General features: G+C 49.4%; 1 protein-coding gene across 1 annotated transcript in view; it reads left to right on the plus strand.

The window, feature by feature from the left end:
* Window positions 1-15,835, plus strand: part of PRKD2 (protein kinase D2) — a 52,633-nt gene that overhangs the window by 31,933 nt on the left and 4,865 nt on the right. Inside the window, exons 7-15 of the mRNA XM_083625816.1 lie at window positions 593-740; window positions 3,085-3,202; window positions 5,751-5,828; window positions 7,882-8,140; window positions 9,611-9,663; window positions 9,813-9,885; window positions 11,870-11,976; window positions 12,111-12,272; window positions 12,996-13,191. Coding sequence (XP_083481942.1) covers window positions 593-740; window positions 3,085-3,202; window positions 5,751-5,828; window positions 7,882-8,140; window positions 9,611-9,663; window positions 9,813-9,885; window positions 11,870-11,976; window positions 12,111-12,272; window positions 12,996-13,191 — 1,194 coding nt within the window. The remainder of the gene's footprint in view (window positions 1-592; window positions 741-3,084; window positions 3,203-5,750; window positions 5,829-7,881; window positions 8,141-9,610; window positions 9,664-9,812; window positions 9,886-11,869; window positions 11,977-12,110; window positions 12,273-12,995; window positions 13,192-15,835) is intronic.

Below are 15,835 nucleotides of genomic sequence, written 5' to 3' on the forward strand. Positions count from 1 at the left end.
ATCCGATTCCCAGGCCATCACACAAGGAGGTAAAGAGAGGAGAAGAAAACCCTGAATTGTACAAGCTTCTTTCTTCTCTCCTTCACCCCGCGCCACTGCTGATTACTTGCTTAAAGCAGAAGCGTGGAGCTGCTTCAAAGAGCGCTTTTGCAAAGGGCTTTAACCTCCATGCTCATCCACTGATGAGTGGGGATTGAATTTTGCCTTGGTTGTACAGTCCTGTTCCCTACTGAAAACAGGATTGCAATTAATTAATTAACCACCGTGTCTTCCTGCCCATCAGCTGACATCACCAGTGATGCCGGCTGATTGATAGGTGGGTGTGCCTTGAGGGGGAATAGCCTTGTGGGCCAAATTGAACTCCCAGGCATGGCAAGATTGGCCCAACGGCCGGATGCTCCCCACCCCTGGTCTACCCTGATTAGCAGCAGCTCTTTAGAGTGCCAGACGGGAGTCTCTCCCAACCCTACCTGGAATTGAACCCGGAACCTTCTGCACGCAAAGCCAGATGCTCTACTGCTGAGCTACGGCCTTGCCCCAATGATTGGAGAAGTCTTGGATATATTTAATTCCTCTCCTATGACCCTCCCAGATGTGCAGATGGAAGAAGCCAGCGACCTCAGTGAGGCCGACAAGAACTCGCTCATGGATGAATCGGATGACTCTGGAATCATCCCCGGATCCCATTCAGAGAACGAAATGAGGATGGGCGAGGACTCTGATGACAGCAAGTCCCGGGGGTGAGGAAGGGCAAGCCCTGAAGCCACAGCTTTGTTTTCTTTCCTTAGGTCCTGTATGGGGTTTCCCTTCACGGCTGGATCCAACCTTTCACTCCCCTTACAGAAGCTGCAATGTTTGTTAACGTTCCGTTGCTGCTGATCTGGCACTGAGAATGAATGGCTTTCATGGTCTAGATTTCTTCACTAGGCTGTAAGGCAAAGATAACTTGCATCCTCTCTCGAAAAGGTTTCACGGTTTCCCCGTCCACCTCTCCCATGATTTCATTACACTTTCATTTTTTTCCTTCAAAAGGAAAATTTTTCTAGCACAACCTCTGTCATCTACCAGTGTTAAGACTACAATTCCCATAAGAACAGTCTGGGGGTGATGGGAATTGTAGTCCAAAACCTTTGGCATGGCAATTTCTCCCCTGGCATTCCCAAGAATCCAATTTTTTCTAATATTTTATTTGTTCATGTCCATTATAAAAATAGTTATTGAGGCTCAGTCCTAGAGTCCCCCTTTTCCTCTACGCTCATGCTGCCGGTGACGCCAGAGGGCTTTGTTGACTTAAGACTCGGAGACCTGGGTTTGAATCCCCCACATAGCTGCCAAGCTCACTAGGTGACCGTGAACCTGTCACCAAATCTCAGGCTTAACAGTACCTTACAGGGTTGTGGAGAAGATAAACTGTGGTGGGGCAAATCTCGCACATGCCACCCAAACCACCTTGTAGGGAAGCACAATAGGGGGACTGTGGGCTGGTCACCATTTCTCTGGCTAGCCTACCTCACAGTTTTGTTAGGATGATGATGATGGTTATTGGACGCGGGTGGCGCTGTGGGTTAAACCACAAAGCCTAGGACTTGCCGATCAGAAAGTCGCCGGTTCGAATCCCCACGACGGGGCGAGCTCCCGTTGCTCAGTCCCTGCTCCTGCCAACCTAGCAGTTAGAAAGCATGTCAAAGTGCAAGTAGAAAATAGGTACCACTCTGGCGGGAAGGTAAACAGCGTTTCCATGTGCTGCTCTGGTTTGCCAGAAGCAGCTTAGTCATTCTGACCACATGACCCGGAAGCTGTACGCTGGCTCCCTTGGCCAATAAAGCGAGATGAGCGCCGTAACCCCAGAGTTGGCCATGACTGGACCTAATGGTCAGGGGTCCCCGCTCATCTGGCTGGGTTTCCCCAGCCACTCTGGGCATCTTCCAACAAAGATTAAAAATACATTAAAATGTCACACATTAAAAACTTCCCTGAACAGGGCTGCTTTCAGATGTCTTCTGAATGTCAGGTAATTGTTTATCTTTTTGACATCTGATGGGAGGGCGTTCCACAGGGCAGGTGCCACCACCGAGAAGGCCCTCTGCCTGGTTCCCTGTAGCTTTGCTTCTCGCAGTGAGGGAACCGCCAGAAGGTCCTTGGAGCTGGACCTCAGTGTCCTGGCAGAACGATGGGGATGGAGACGCTCCTTCAGGAAGACAAATTGGGGTTGGGGAAAAATTCACGGTGTGAAGGACAGTATATACATTTGAGGAACAATCATTATCTCCCAATCCTCGCCTCCCGCTTTCATGACATAGCTTTAGGTGCCAGATGTGTTTATTACCTTGTATTTTTATGTTGCGGGCCTCCTTGAGGTTTACGGATGAAGGGCGGTATACAAATTCAATTTTTTAAAAACGTTCTATGGGCTTTTAACTGTGGGTGGGAGGGAGAAGTTACTAGAATCATAGAATCATAGAGTTGGAAGAGACCACAAGGGCCATCAAGTCCAACCCCCTGCCAAGCAGGAAACACAATCAGAGCACTCCTGACATATGGTTGTCAAGCCTCTGCTTAAAGACCTCCAAAGAAGGAGACTCCACCACACTCCTTGGCAGCAAATTCCACTGTCGAACAGCTCTTACTGTCAGGAAGTTCTTCCTAATGTTTAGGTGGAATCTTCTTTCTTGTAGTTTGGAACCATTGCTCCGTGTCCGCTTCTCTGGAGCAGCAGAAAACAACTTTTCTCCCTCCTCTATGTGACATCCTTTTATATATTTGAACATGCCTATCATATCACCCCTTAATCTCCTCTTCTCCAGGCTAAACATGCCCAGCTCCCTTAGCCGTTCCTCTGTTTTGGTTTTGCTTGTATTTTTGTTTTATTGTGTTTTCATTTTGCATTTTTGCCTTGTGAACTGCCCTGTGGTCTTCAGACGAAAGGCGGAACGCGAGTTCAATAAATAATTGTTTTAAAAATCCCGAGGGGCTTCCCATGAGCACACGTACCCAGTTTTAGTTGCATCTGTTGTGGCTCTCTTTCCCCACCCAGCGCTTTCAGACCCACCAAATTTAAAGCGCAACTCCTGCCTCTTCTTCCAGATCCATGGGTTACATCCCCCTGATGCGAGTGGTCCAGTCGGTGCGGCAAACGACCCGCAAGTCCAGCACGGCTCTGAAGGAAGGCTGGGTAGTTCACTTCAGCAACAAGGACACCCTGGTGAGTTGGAGGTGTGGGGAGAGTGGGGCGAGACTGGGGTTTGGTGGGCATTGAGGCTGGGCCTCTGGAACAAACCCCAGCCTCTGAGTACTGCACGGAAATAATAATAATAATAATTTTTTTATTTATATCCTGCCCTCCCCAGCCGAAGCAGGGCTCAACAATAAAATAATACAACATTCTAAAATCATTTCATTATAAAATTAATTCAAATCAAATTGATGGCAACCATTGGGCTAGAGTTCTGTGAGGATTACCAAAGGAGGGCGTCAGGCTGTGCCTTGGCCAAAGGCCTGGTGGAACAGCTCCATCTTGCAGGCCCTGTGGAAAGATGTAAAGTCCTGCAGGGTCCTAGTCTCTTGTGACAGAGCATTCCACCAGATCGGAGCCACAGCTGAAAAAGCCCTGGCTCTAGTTGAGGCCAGCCTAACATCTCTGTGGCCCGGGACCTTCAAGATATTTTTGTTTGAAGACCGTCAGGTCCTCCGTGGGACATACCAGGAGAGGCGGTCCCGTAGGTACGAGGGTCCTAGGCCGTATAGGGCTTTAAAGGTTAAAACCAGCACCTTAAACCTGATCCTGTACTCCACCGGGAGCCAGTGCAGCTGGTATAGCACCGGGTGAACGTGATCTTGCGGCGAGGACCCCATAAGGCATCTCGCTGCGGCATTCTGCACCCGCTGGTGTTTCTGGGGCAGTCTCAAGGGCAGCCCCACATAGAGCGAGTTACAATAATCCAGTCTGGAGGTGACCGTCGCGTGGATCACAGTGGCTAGGTCAGGGCGAGAGAGGTAAGGGCATTGGATGGATTTTATTTCATAGCACCATCAGTCATACGCTTGCTTGTGCTTACCCTTGCTCCTCCAGCAAAACGCAGGTTTTGTAAGCTCCTTGGGGCAGGGGCCTTTCTATTATTCAGAGCTCTCTTGCTCTCTCTCTCTCTGCTTCTAGCGATGGAGCGATGCAAGCAAGAAGAGTTGGCGCCTTCTTTCCTGCTTATTGCTCTGATCTTGATTATTGTTACTTATTTATTTCTTGCCCCCACCTTCATCCGAAAAAGATCCCTTAGTGGCCTACACATAGTCAACCAAGATAAATCCCTACCTGCAGGCTTACAATCTTAAAAAAAACCAAAAAAAGACATGGCACACAAGGAAAAAGAGACAGGGAGGGAAGAGGAAGATCAAAATCGAGACTCGGGTACCAATTTCTAAACAGCTGTTCCTATAATCACCAGTTGGCATAGTTCAGGGTAAGGAAGTGACTGGTGGAGCTGAGCTAAGATAAAAGATAAAACTTTATTTGCATTAGCCAACGGCTATAGCAACAGTAAAACATTACAGTATACGCAGGAAAGGAAGTTTGATATAAGAGCACAATTTAAAGTCCTGAATCAGCTGTCAATTAGTGGCCCTTATTCTGATTGCCCCTGCTATGGACCTAGCAACCTTTGCTGTTATCTGCCCATTTTGATCTGATAGAAGAAAGGGCATTGTGGCAGTGGTTGAGCGCCCTGGGATGGTTAGCACGAGTGGGGTGATGATCTCGTTCCTCAGGTCTTTGTAGAGAGCGCAAGGGAGGAGGACGTGTGCCGCTATTTCGGTGCTACCGTCTCCACAGGGGCAAAGACGTTTCTCAGGCGGGATCTTTTGGAATCAACCCTCAAGTGCCGCAGATGGCAAAACATCCAGTCTTGCAAGTGTAAAAGCACGTCTGTATTTTGGGATAATAAGTTTGTACAGACATGGGGCCAGAGAATCAAAATGGAAAGGTGGAAAATGAACATACCGAGGGCAGAATTTCCTTCTAGTGGCCAGGTTGTTCTGATGCTCGATACCTTTTAGACGTTGACCAGTTAGACTGCTTGCTTTAGTAGGGCCCATAGTGAGTCGGTGTTGTGGGGATAGGCCACAAGGGTGAAGTTTTTGATGGACGGTTTTAAGCCAGGCACTTTTATGGGAGTCTTGAAGTACTAGGGATAGCTGAGCTTTTGGACGAGCTGATGAAGTAAGCCCTGCTGTATAACCCACATTTCCTCTTGAATGCTCTAGGGGGCGGTACCCAGAATTTCATTAAAATGCAATGCAATGAAACCTAAAATAAGAGCCTCATAAAGGAACAGGCATTCTAAAACAGCCGTCTAGCAGCAGAAAAACCAATTATTCACCTCCATAGGCCCGTGAGAGAAAAGATAACATTGCATCTTGATGTCACAAATCTGTGAACATGGTGGGGGACAACTGTCTCTTGAATGGGAGGGACTCCTATGTCCGGGGTGCCACCTCAGAGAAGGCCCCGCTCCGTGCTGTTCCACAGCAGACCTTAGGTCTGATGGAGCTGCAAACAGAGCCCCTCCTGCAGCTCTTTGCATGTAGGGCGGCAGATAACCGGATGGCGCATGTCAGTGTATGGAATTAATGCTCTCTCTGTGTAAGTATGAGTGTGAAAGTCTTGCATTGGGTCCTCAGGATGCTTTTAAAGCCTCCTTCAACCCCTGGAATGCCATGACCTGTAAAAACACTTCTTTTCTCTCTTCCCCATTCTGCAGCGGAAACGCCATTACTGGCGACTGGACAGCAAATGCCTCACTCTCTTCCAAAACAACACCAGCAGTCGCTACTACAAGGTAAATCCGGCCATCCCCTAATATTCAGGGTCCTCAGTGTGGATGAGGATGGGGAAGCTGGAGCGGGGGGAGATTTATGGGCGGCAACTGCCCTCTTGCAAATATTTCTGAAGCTGAGCCAAATGTCCTAAGGGGGAAGAAAGAACTCTGCCTGCAAGGAAGGCTCTTGGGGGTGGGGGTGGCGGGCAAAGGTTTGATTGATCCACAGCTGTGGGGCTCTTGGGAGTTGTAGTTCCAAACATCTGGAGGGCACCAGGTTGGCAAAGGCTCCCCACCTCTTCTTTGCTCCTCCTTTGCGGTCTGAGACAATAGTGCAGTTGCAAATTCAGAAATTTGCATGATAGTCACACCCGCTCACAGCCGTGCCTCTTCTAAGATTATGTGATAATCTTATAATTATGCAATTATAGTTAGGGAGGCATTGCAACGATCGATGCATCTCTCCCAAACTGCATCTTTCAACCAGATCTGCTATTTTCTCTGCATTTACATGGGCAGACGATTAGGAGTGCTCCAATATCTTCTTTTGGAGTGGCTTGAGTTGTGTTTTCCATTGCACATAGAATCATAGAATGAAGAGTTGGAAGGGACCACAAGGGTCATCTAGTCCCCCTGCAATGCAGGTTTGCTTTGTGTGGTGTAGTGGTTAAGAGCGGTGGACTCGTAATCTGGGGAACCGGGTTCGCGTCCCCGCTCCTCCACATGCAGCTGCTGGGTGACCTTGGGCCAGTCACACTTCTTTGAAGTCTCTCAGCCCCACTCACCTCACAGAGTGTTTGTTGTGGGGGAGGAAGGGAAAGGAGAATGTTAGCCGCTTTGAGACTCCTTAAAGGGAGTGAAAGGCGGGATATCAAATCCAAACTCTTCTTCTTCTTCTTCTTTTGCCCAGTGTGGGGCTCAAACCCATGATAATGAGATTTAGAGTCTCATGCTCTACTGACTGAGCTATCCCAGAGCCACATAACAGAAATGTGCGCCATTCTCCTGAAACCGGAGTGCCTTGTGCTTTCATTGCTCCTAAATGCTTAGCTTTGGAGCCCACCATGGCTAAAAACCTCCCCCTTCACGCTCTAGAGGTGCTGGAGACAGGGACCCCACAGCAGAAATAGTTGTGGGTCTTTGTCCCCCACCTCCGTGACCCCGGACCATGACACCACTGGCCCTAGATTGCAGCCAAGATGGCGTTCCCTGCTGCTGACCAACAGATGCGCTGAAGTGAAGGCAGGAGACTTTGACCTTTCTCTGGCTTGGCTTAATGACTTCATCACTTAGCGCAGCCTTTCTCCACCTGTGGGTCCCCAGATGTTGTTGAACTACAACTCCCATCACCCCTAGCTAGCAAGGCCAGCGCTCAGGGATGATGGGAGTTGTAGTCCAACAGCATCTGGGGACCCACAGGTTGAGAACCGCTGACTTGGCATCAGATGGGATGTGTGGTGTTCTCATGAAATCAGCTTAGGGCGAGGAAACCGTGAAAGAAGATTGCAGTATTTGGGACTTCCAAGTTTAGAGAAAAGGGACACAGGTGGTGCTGTGGGCTAAACCACAGAGCCTAGGACTTGCCGATCAGAAGGTCGGCGGTTCAAATCCCCGCGACGGGGTGAGCTCCCGTTGCTCGGTCCCTGCTCCTGCCAACCTAGCAGTTCGAAAGCACATCAAAGTGCAAGTAGATAAATAGGTACCGCTCCAGCGGGAAGGTAAACGGCATTTCTGTGTGCTGCTCTGGTTCACCAGAAGCAGCTTAGTCATGCTGGCCACATGACCCGGAAGCTGTACGCCGGTTCCCTCGGCCAGTAAAGCGAGATGAGTGCCGCAACCTCAGAGTCGGCCACGACTGGACCTAATGGTCAGGGGTCCCTTTACCTTTACTTTAGAGAAAAGGAAGAAAGAGGCAACATGATAGAAGTTCATCACATTATGCCTGGCATGGAGAACACCATCTGAATGCCAGTTGCTGGAAATGCCAAGTGGGGAGAGTTGTTGGTCTTCCCTGATCGCCATGAGATCAGGGGGCTGAGCAATGAAGGCTGATTTCCATTTCCTTTCCCTGTAGGAGATTCCGCTCTCAGAGATCTTGGCTGTGGGTCCGGCCCAGGACTTCTCCCTGCTGCCTTCGGGCGCCAACCCTCACTGCTTTGAAATCATCACGGCCAAAGCCACCTACTACGTGGGGGAAAGCGGTGCCCCCAGCAACCACCAGCATGCCGGGGACAGCCTGGAGAACGCCAGGATGTGGGAGAACGCCATCCGGCAGGCCCTCATGCCGGTCGTCCTCCAAGGGGCTCCGAGCGCCCAAGGAGAGGCGCCCCACAGTGAGTGTCTGTCCTGGACTGGTTGGATGCAGAGGGATGCTGGGAAGTGCCAGCTGGGGGACCCCCGAGGGAAGAAGGCTCAGCGCCCAGGGAGTGGTGGTGGGGTGACGATGAGAGGGAGAAGCCCGGGAGGAGGAGGTGTCAGAAGCTGGAGAGGCAACAGGATTTAGTGAGCAGGAAGAGTCGGTGGCAGAGAGCAGTTCAGAATCGGAGGCAGAGGAAGAAGCAGAAGCTGTCAAGGAGGGAGGCCGAAAGACAGAGATAGCTGGTGAAGGGGCCAGGGGGGTCTCCCCTCCCTGCTGGTCTCCCAGAACCCAAAGAGGTATGAAGAGGCAAATCAAAGACAGGCAAGATGGTGGTCCCTCAGATTGTTTGGGAAGCTATCAGGGAAGGAGGAACTTCACTACGGCGAATTACCGTATTTTTCGCTCTATAGGATGCACCCGACCATAAGACGCACCTAGTTTTAGAAGGGGAAAACAAGAAAAAAGAATTCTCTCCCTCTCTGCGCAGCGCCCCGTCAGCGAAGCGGCAGGAGAAGCGGAGCCCCTTCCATTTCTCCTCCTGCTTCGCTGAAGGGGCGCTGCGCAGAGAGGGGAAGCTGCGCAGTGCCTCTCCAGCGAAGCAAAGCCAGGAGAGCAAGAGGGATCGGTGCGCACTGATCCCTCTTGCTCTCCTGGCTTCAGCGAAAGCAAAGCTCCATAACGGAGGCTTTGCGTTGCTTTCGCTGAAGCCATGGAGCCTGCATTCGCTCCATAAGACGCGCACACAATTCCCCTTAATTTTTGGAGGGGGAAAAGTGCATCTTATAGAGCAAAAAATACAGTAACTTCATCTACTCCATGTGATTTACTCGCTTCTGACAGTGTCCAACCCATGCCTTCCCCCTCACACGCAGGAGTGGGGACCTTTAACCCCCCAGATGCCCAATTGCGCCCTTCCAAGCCTCACTCTCTGGCCCCAGTCCATGATATCTGGAGAGCCCCAGACAGTACTGGCCTAGGTGGGCCTTGTAGGGACGCGGGTGGCGCTGCGGTCTAAACCGCGGAGCCTCTTGGGCTTGCTGATCAGAAGGTTGGTGGTTCGAATCCCAGCAATGGGGTGAGCTCCTGTTGCTCGGTCCCAGCTCCTGCCAACCTAGCAGTTCGAAAGCACACCAGTGCAAGTAGATAAATAGGTACCGCTGCAGCGGGAAAGTAAACAGCGCTCTGGCTTCTGTCATGATGGCCTGTTGCGCCAGAAGCGGTTTAGTCCTGCTGGCCACATGACCTGGAAAGCTGTCTGTCCCTTGGCCTGAAAGCGAGATGAGCGCTGCACCCCATAGTCGCCTTTGACTGGACTTAACCGTCCAGGGGTCCATTATCCTTTTACCTTACCCAGGTGGGCCTTGTCCCCTGTACAGCATTGGCATGTGATACATCGGGAGATGGGCTCAGCCCTGACTTCTACCTTCTGCCTTCCTCTTTCCAGGGCAGGCGTCATTACGAATCTCTGTGTCCAACAGCCAGATCCAGGAGAACGTGGTGAGTTCTGGGAGCACTGGGTCTCCAGGTCTCCTTGCCTGCTCCTTCTCCTTGCCTGCTCTTCACCCCTAACTTTGGTTGGGGGGGTCCTTCGCCCACAAAAGTTGCTTTTTTAAAAAACAAAACACAATCCATTTGTACAACTGCAGGATATCGCCACCGTCTACCAGATCTTCCCGGATGAAGTTTTGGGCTCTGGGCAATTTGGCGTCGTCTATGGAGGTGAGTTAAGAACTTGGCTAGACACTCTTTCCCCGATATGAGTCTACCTGGAGCGGTGATGCCATAACACCTCTCCACCTCTAGAGGGCGCTGGTTGCTAATCTAGTCTGGCCTCCAAAGCAGATTGGAGCAAATCCCACCGCTCTGGCCACCAATTGTGGCGGATCCGAAACTCTATAACCACCGCAGGTTATCTCACTTTTTTGCGTGAGGTAAAACTTTGATGCTTGGAGACTCAGGCAGAAGGTGAACCAATAAAAAAAAAAAGGTTTATTTGATGGAGCAAAGTTGGCAAAATCAAGTTCTTTTAGGAAACAGTTAACTAATTTATAATTATACTAAATCTACTGGCTTCTATAGTAAACGCACAGCTTCTTTTAAGCTTCGATTGCTTATTTTCAGTTGTTACTCTTCAGTCACATGTTGCAGGTTTCTAGATGGTAAAAGCTCAGTTTATTTCAAGTTATTTCACTTCGGTTCCTTAACACATAGGTGTTACAGCTTATTACTTTGGATCTTAAACAAGGTGGTACTTTCTGTCAATTTCCCAGTCTTCTACCAATCGGATCACCGCATCCTTTTTTTCATATATATTCATATATTGTTTTCTTTTCCTCTGCACATTTTGGTGCCTTTTTCTTTTCTTCTTTGTATCACTTTATTTCTTCATAACTGAAAAATGTTCAATAACATATTCAAGCCAAGATCCGTCCTAACTGGAAGGAGACCCAAGGAGACTTTATCCTCACAGCTTCTACTTCTCCTTGTTCAAACTCAGCCCTCCAGTTTGTTCCTGTCTAAATGCCCTCGCAAGACACCAAACACTGTCCTCCTATGTAAACTCAGAAATATTTTCCTCAGAGCGGATATTCCACACACAGAACAGAACCAAACTCTCCTCTCCTTCCTGCTCTCTCTTAAACCCTCTGAAAACTCCCTCAGAAACGGCTCCTTTTATTTTCCCTCCCAAAGTGCAGGCTCCACCCCCTTCTGACTCTGTCTTGGTAGCCAATCAGAGAGAGAGGCTACAGCCCTCTGGTGGAATTTCAAGGTACTGCCACGACGGCAGCCAGGATTATTTGTGCTCATTAAAATGGAAATAGGATTCTGTACTCGCCAAGGAGGAATGCCAGACTAAATTAATGGATGCCGAAATGGCAGAACTTACAGGAGCAATAAGGAACCAAGGGCAGGGTGGGGGGAACTTTTATAAAAGATGAGAGAAAAGTCATAGATTATCTGAAATGTCGTATACATAAAAGTTCTTTAGCAGGATTAAAAACGGTTAAAATTAATGTTAAAAGATAACGAGGGAGTAATTATTAATTGGAGTAACAAAGAAGATGCATTGTTGTAAATTAAAAAATGTAAGAAACTGCAAAAAGAGGGGGAGAAGTTAAAATACATATATTTGTTGGGAAATACAGTGGTACCTCGGGTTAAGTGCTTAATTTGTTCCGGAGGTCCGTTCTTAACCTGAAACTGTTCTTAACCTGAAGCACCACTTTAGCTAATGGGGCTCCTGCTGCCGCTGCCGCCACGCGATTTCTGTTCTCATCCTGAAGCAAAGTTCTTAACCCGAGGTACTATTTCTGGGTTAGCGGAGTCTGTAACCTGAAGCGTATGTAACCTGAAGCGTATTTAACCCAAGGTACCACTGTACTGGATTGTATTTATGTCAAAATATTTCTGAAAAATAAAATTGATATAGAAACAGGAATTTCGAGGGACTGCGTGTATCACCAGACTCTGGTCTAGCTCAGCTGTCCGTCACCCAGGGACAGCTAAGTGTTTTTGGGCTCGGACTCCCACCGGCATAGCCCATAAGGATGATGGGAGTTTTAGCCATCATTTCGTTTCCGGGGCGGCTGCTGCTGACCTAAACCCAACGGTTGGGCCGGTACCAGAGGGCCTTTTGCCTTCTGCCAGCCAGCAACAGCCCCTTCCTAAAATGCAGGCTTCCCTTCTTGACCCCCCCCCCCAGGGAAACACCGGAAGACGGGCCGGGACGTGGCGGTGAAAGTGATTGACAAGCTCCGCTTCCCCACCAAGCAGGAGAGCCAACTGCGCAACGAGGTCGCCATTTTGCAGGTGAGCGGGCGGCGGCCATTTTGTGGGTGTTGCCGCGGGAGGGCTGGTGGGAAAAGGGGTCTCTTAAGTCCCTCTGAGCCTCATCCTGACACCTCACCTTGTCTCTCTTCTTCTTCTTGTCCCCCACCCCGCAGAGCCTGAGGCACGCCGGGATCGTGAACCTGGAGTGCATGTTCGAGACGCCGGAGAAGGTCTTTGTGGTGATGGAGAAGCTCCACGGAGACATGCTGGAAATGATCCTGTCTTCGGAAAAGGGCCGGCTGCCCGAGAGACTCACCAAGTTCCTCATCACGCAGGTAAGGAACGTGCCAGCTAGCCCTGGTGATCATCTAATGGTTATCGGACGGATTTCCCCCCTAAATTGATTTTTGAATTCTAAATATTCACATTTTATACTGTATTTTAAGCTGTTTTTTGTTGTACCAATTAAGTGTTTTAAATTGGCTGTTAGCCGCCCCAAGCCCTGTTTTCTGAACGAGGAAGGGCGGGGGTATAAATAAAATTTTATTATTATTATTATTATTATTATTAAACATACACCTTCCAAAGCCAGAGAAGGTGCATGTCAACCAGCGTCCACCAGGTGGCAGCAGAGCCTTGCCTGAGGATGCGCTTCCCTTACAAATTTCGGGATTCGGGAAATCTAATATTTGCTAGCGATGCCTAAAGGGCAAAAGAGGAGCTTTCGCCTGGGTCTCTGAAAGTAGGAGGTGTGACCAGCCAGCAGCAAACAGAGACCAGTTTCGGCAAACCGGCGCTCACCGGAAATTTCAGACTACAACTCCCATCAGCATCAGCGCAGATGGGAGTTGTAGTCCCAAAACATCTGGCAGGCACCAGCGTCGGGAAGGCTGTTGTAAAACATTGCAGTGGGCAAGAGACCCCCGGGACCTCTGTGATAATTCATGTAATGCGATCTGTGGGAGGCTGACGTGGGTAGAATCCTGACCGGCCAGGATTTGGTGGCTTTCTGCTCCTTGCCACCTTTTGCCCCTCCTGTTTCCTTCTTTTCTGCTCAGATCTTGGTGGCTTTGCGGCATCTGCATTTCAAGAACATCGTACATTGCGACCTGAAACCTGAGAACGTCCTTTTGGCTTCAGCTGAGCCGTTCCCTCAGGTAAGGCTTCCTGTTCTGCATCTGAGAAAGAGCTGGATGCATTCCCAAATGGCGTTTGGGATTTTAGAAGGGAACCGCTCAAAACTGAGAGGCCCAGGCAGTGTCCCTTGGTGGTTTTCTTAAAGATTCGTTTAGGGCAGGGCTGGGTTGCCCATGGACCTCCAGATTTTTTTGCTGGATTGCAACTCCCATTATTATTATTATTATTATTATTATTATTATTATTATTATTATTATTATTGTTTTGTGTGTGTGTAATAGTTAATAGGGACGTGGGTGGCGCTGTGGGTTAAACCACTGAGCCTAGGGCTTGCCAATCAGAAGGTCGGCGGTTCGAATCCCCGCGACGGGGTGAGCTCCCGTTGCTTGGTCCCTGCTCCTGCCAACCTAGCAGTTCGAAAGCACATCAAAGTGCAAGTAGATAAATAGGTACCGCTCCAGCGAGAAGGTAAACGGTGTTTTCGTGCTGACAAGGAACTGCCATCAGTGCCGGAGGGAGAGAGCAAAATCCAGAGGGATTCCAGAGAGCGTCCCGGGATTGGGAGAGGCAGCCCATCTTCTGGGGAAGAGAATCAGCATAGCACCAGTGGAGAAGGGGGGCAGATGGGGGAATCGGCGGGGTGGCTCCATGACTCCTCGCCGGGGACCAGTGGGGAGAGTAGAGGTCCTCCGCTGCCTACGCCCTCCTTGCGCAGAAGGCTTTCGCGCAGAGAGAGTAGGAGGAGACTAGGCGTCAAAGAGCTTCTTTGCTGGAGGAAGTTTAAGAAACACCCACTGACGGATTCTGCCAGCGATTGAGACAGCCACGGGTGAGTGGCTGTCCGGACAGAAAAGGTTCACTCAGGCAACCCAGCCAGGTGTTTGCACCGGCTTACGCACGAGCAACCCCTAGAACCACGTGCGCTGCTCTGGTTCGCCAGAAGCGGCTTAGTCATGCTGGCCACATGACCCGGAAGCTGTATGCCGGCTTCCTCAGCCAGTAAAGCGAGATGAGCGCCGCAACCCCAGAGTCGGACACGACTGGACCTAATGGTCAGGGGTCCCTTTACCTTTAACTAATAGTTATTTTTACCCTGTCTTTTTTCCTGGCAGAGACTCAAGGTTGCTTACAGATAAAATAAAAAGATAATGGGACCCCTGACAGTTAATTCTCCCCTGGCCTCCTCACTGGCCGAAGCAGGACCAATTCAACCAGCTAGCCCTGGGGATTATCTAATTTTTGATTTTTGAATTTCTTGTTATTCATGTTTTCATACTGCATTTTATGCTGCTTTTATAATTAAGTGTTTGAAAGCCTTTTAAATTTGTTGTTAACCAAAAATTATTATTATTATTATTATTAATAAGTCCAGTCGTGAACGACTCTGCGGCGCTCATCTCACTTTACTGGCTAAGGTGTGTGTCTGCAGACAGCTTCTGGGTCATGTGGCCAGCATGACTAAACCGCTTCAGGCGAACCAGAGCAGTGCACGGAAACGGTGTTTACCTTCCCGCCGGAGTGGTACCTATTTATCTACTTGCACTTTGACGTACTTTCGAACTGCTAGGTTGGCAGGAGCTCGGACCCAGCAACGGGAGCTCACCCTGTCGCGGGGATTTGAACCGCCGACCTTCTGATCGGCAAGCCCTGGGCTCTGTGGTTTAGACCACAGCGCCACCAGCATCCCAACACAGATAAAATAGGAACAGCTAAAAACATAGAATAGACACCAACAATCCTTTTTTAAAAAAATAGCACATGAATAGAGTTAAAACTACATATAAATAAATGACAGTGATTCACAGATGGTATTTAACTCCGAGTAGGCTTACTAAGAGGGACGCGGGTGGCGCTGTGGGTAAAACCACAGTGCCTAGGACTTGCCGATCGCATGGTCGGCGGTTCGAATCCCCGCGGCGGGGTGAGCTCCCGTATTTCGGTCCCAGCTCCTGCCTACCTAGCAGTTCGAAAGCACCCCTAAGTGCAAGTAGATAAATAGGGACCGCTTTCTAGCGGGAAGGTAAACAGCGTTTCCGTGTGCTGCGCTGGTGCTGGTTCGCCAGAGCAGCTTCGTCACGCTGGCCACGTGACCCGGAAGTGTCTCCGGACAGTGCTGGCCCCCGGCCTCTTAAGTGAGATGGGCGCACAACCCTAGAGTCGGACACGACTGGCCCGTACGGGTACCTTTAGGCTTACTAAGATGTATAAGACTGAATCAGATAAGTGCTGGAGATGCGAAGAAATGGAGGGAACGTACTTTCATATGTGGTGGACTTGTAAAAGGCTAAAAGAATACTGGGAAATGATCCATAATGAATTGAAAAAAATGTTTGAAAGTACTCCCCCCCCCCAGCCAGAGTCCTTTCTGTTGGGGATAATTCAGACTGAAATTCCCAGGTGTCAAAAAAGGTTATTTATATATGCTACTACTGTGGCCCATGTTTTGTTAGCCCAAAAATAGAACATGAGTGAGGTCCCAACTAAAGAATAATAATGGCAATTTAGGTTGACAGAATATGCGCAACTCGCAGACTTAATGTATAGAATAAGAGAACAATAAGAACATATGTTTAAAGAAGACTGGAAAACATTTATTGAATATAGTGGTACCTCTGGTTACGTACTTAATTCGTTCCGGAGGTCCGTTCTTAACCTGAAACTGTTCTTAACCTGAACACCACTTTAGCTAATGGGGCCTCCTGCTGCTGCCGCGCCACCAGAGCACGATTTCTGTTCTCATCCTGAAGCAAAGTTCTTAACC

Source organism: Podarcis filfolensis (assembly GCF_964270895.1).
Source record: "Podarcis filfolensis genome assembly, chromosome: 8".
In the NCBI taxonomy this organism is placed as follows: Eukaryota; Metazoa; Chordata; class Lepidosauria; order Squamata; family Lacertidae; genus Podarcis; species Podarcis filfolensis.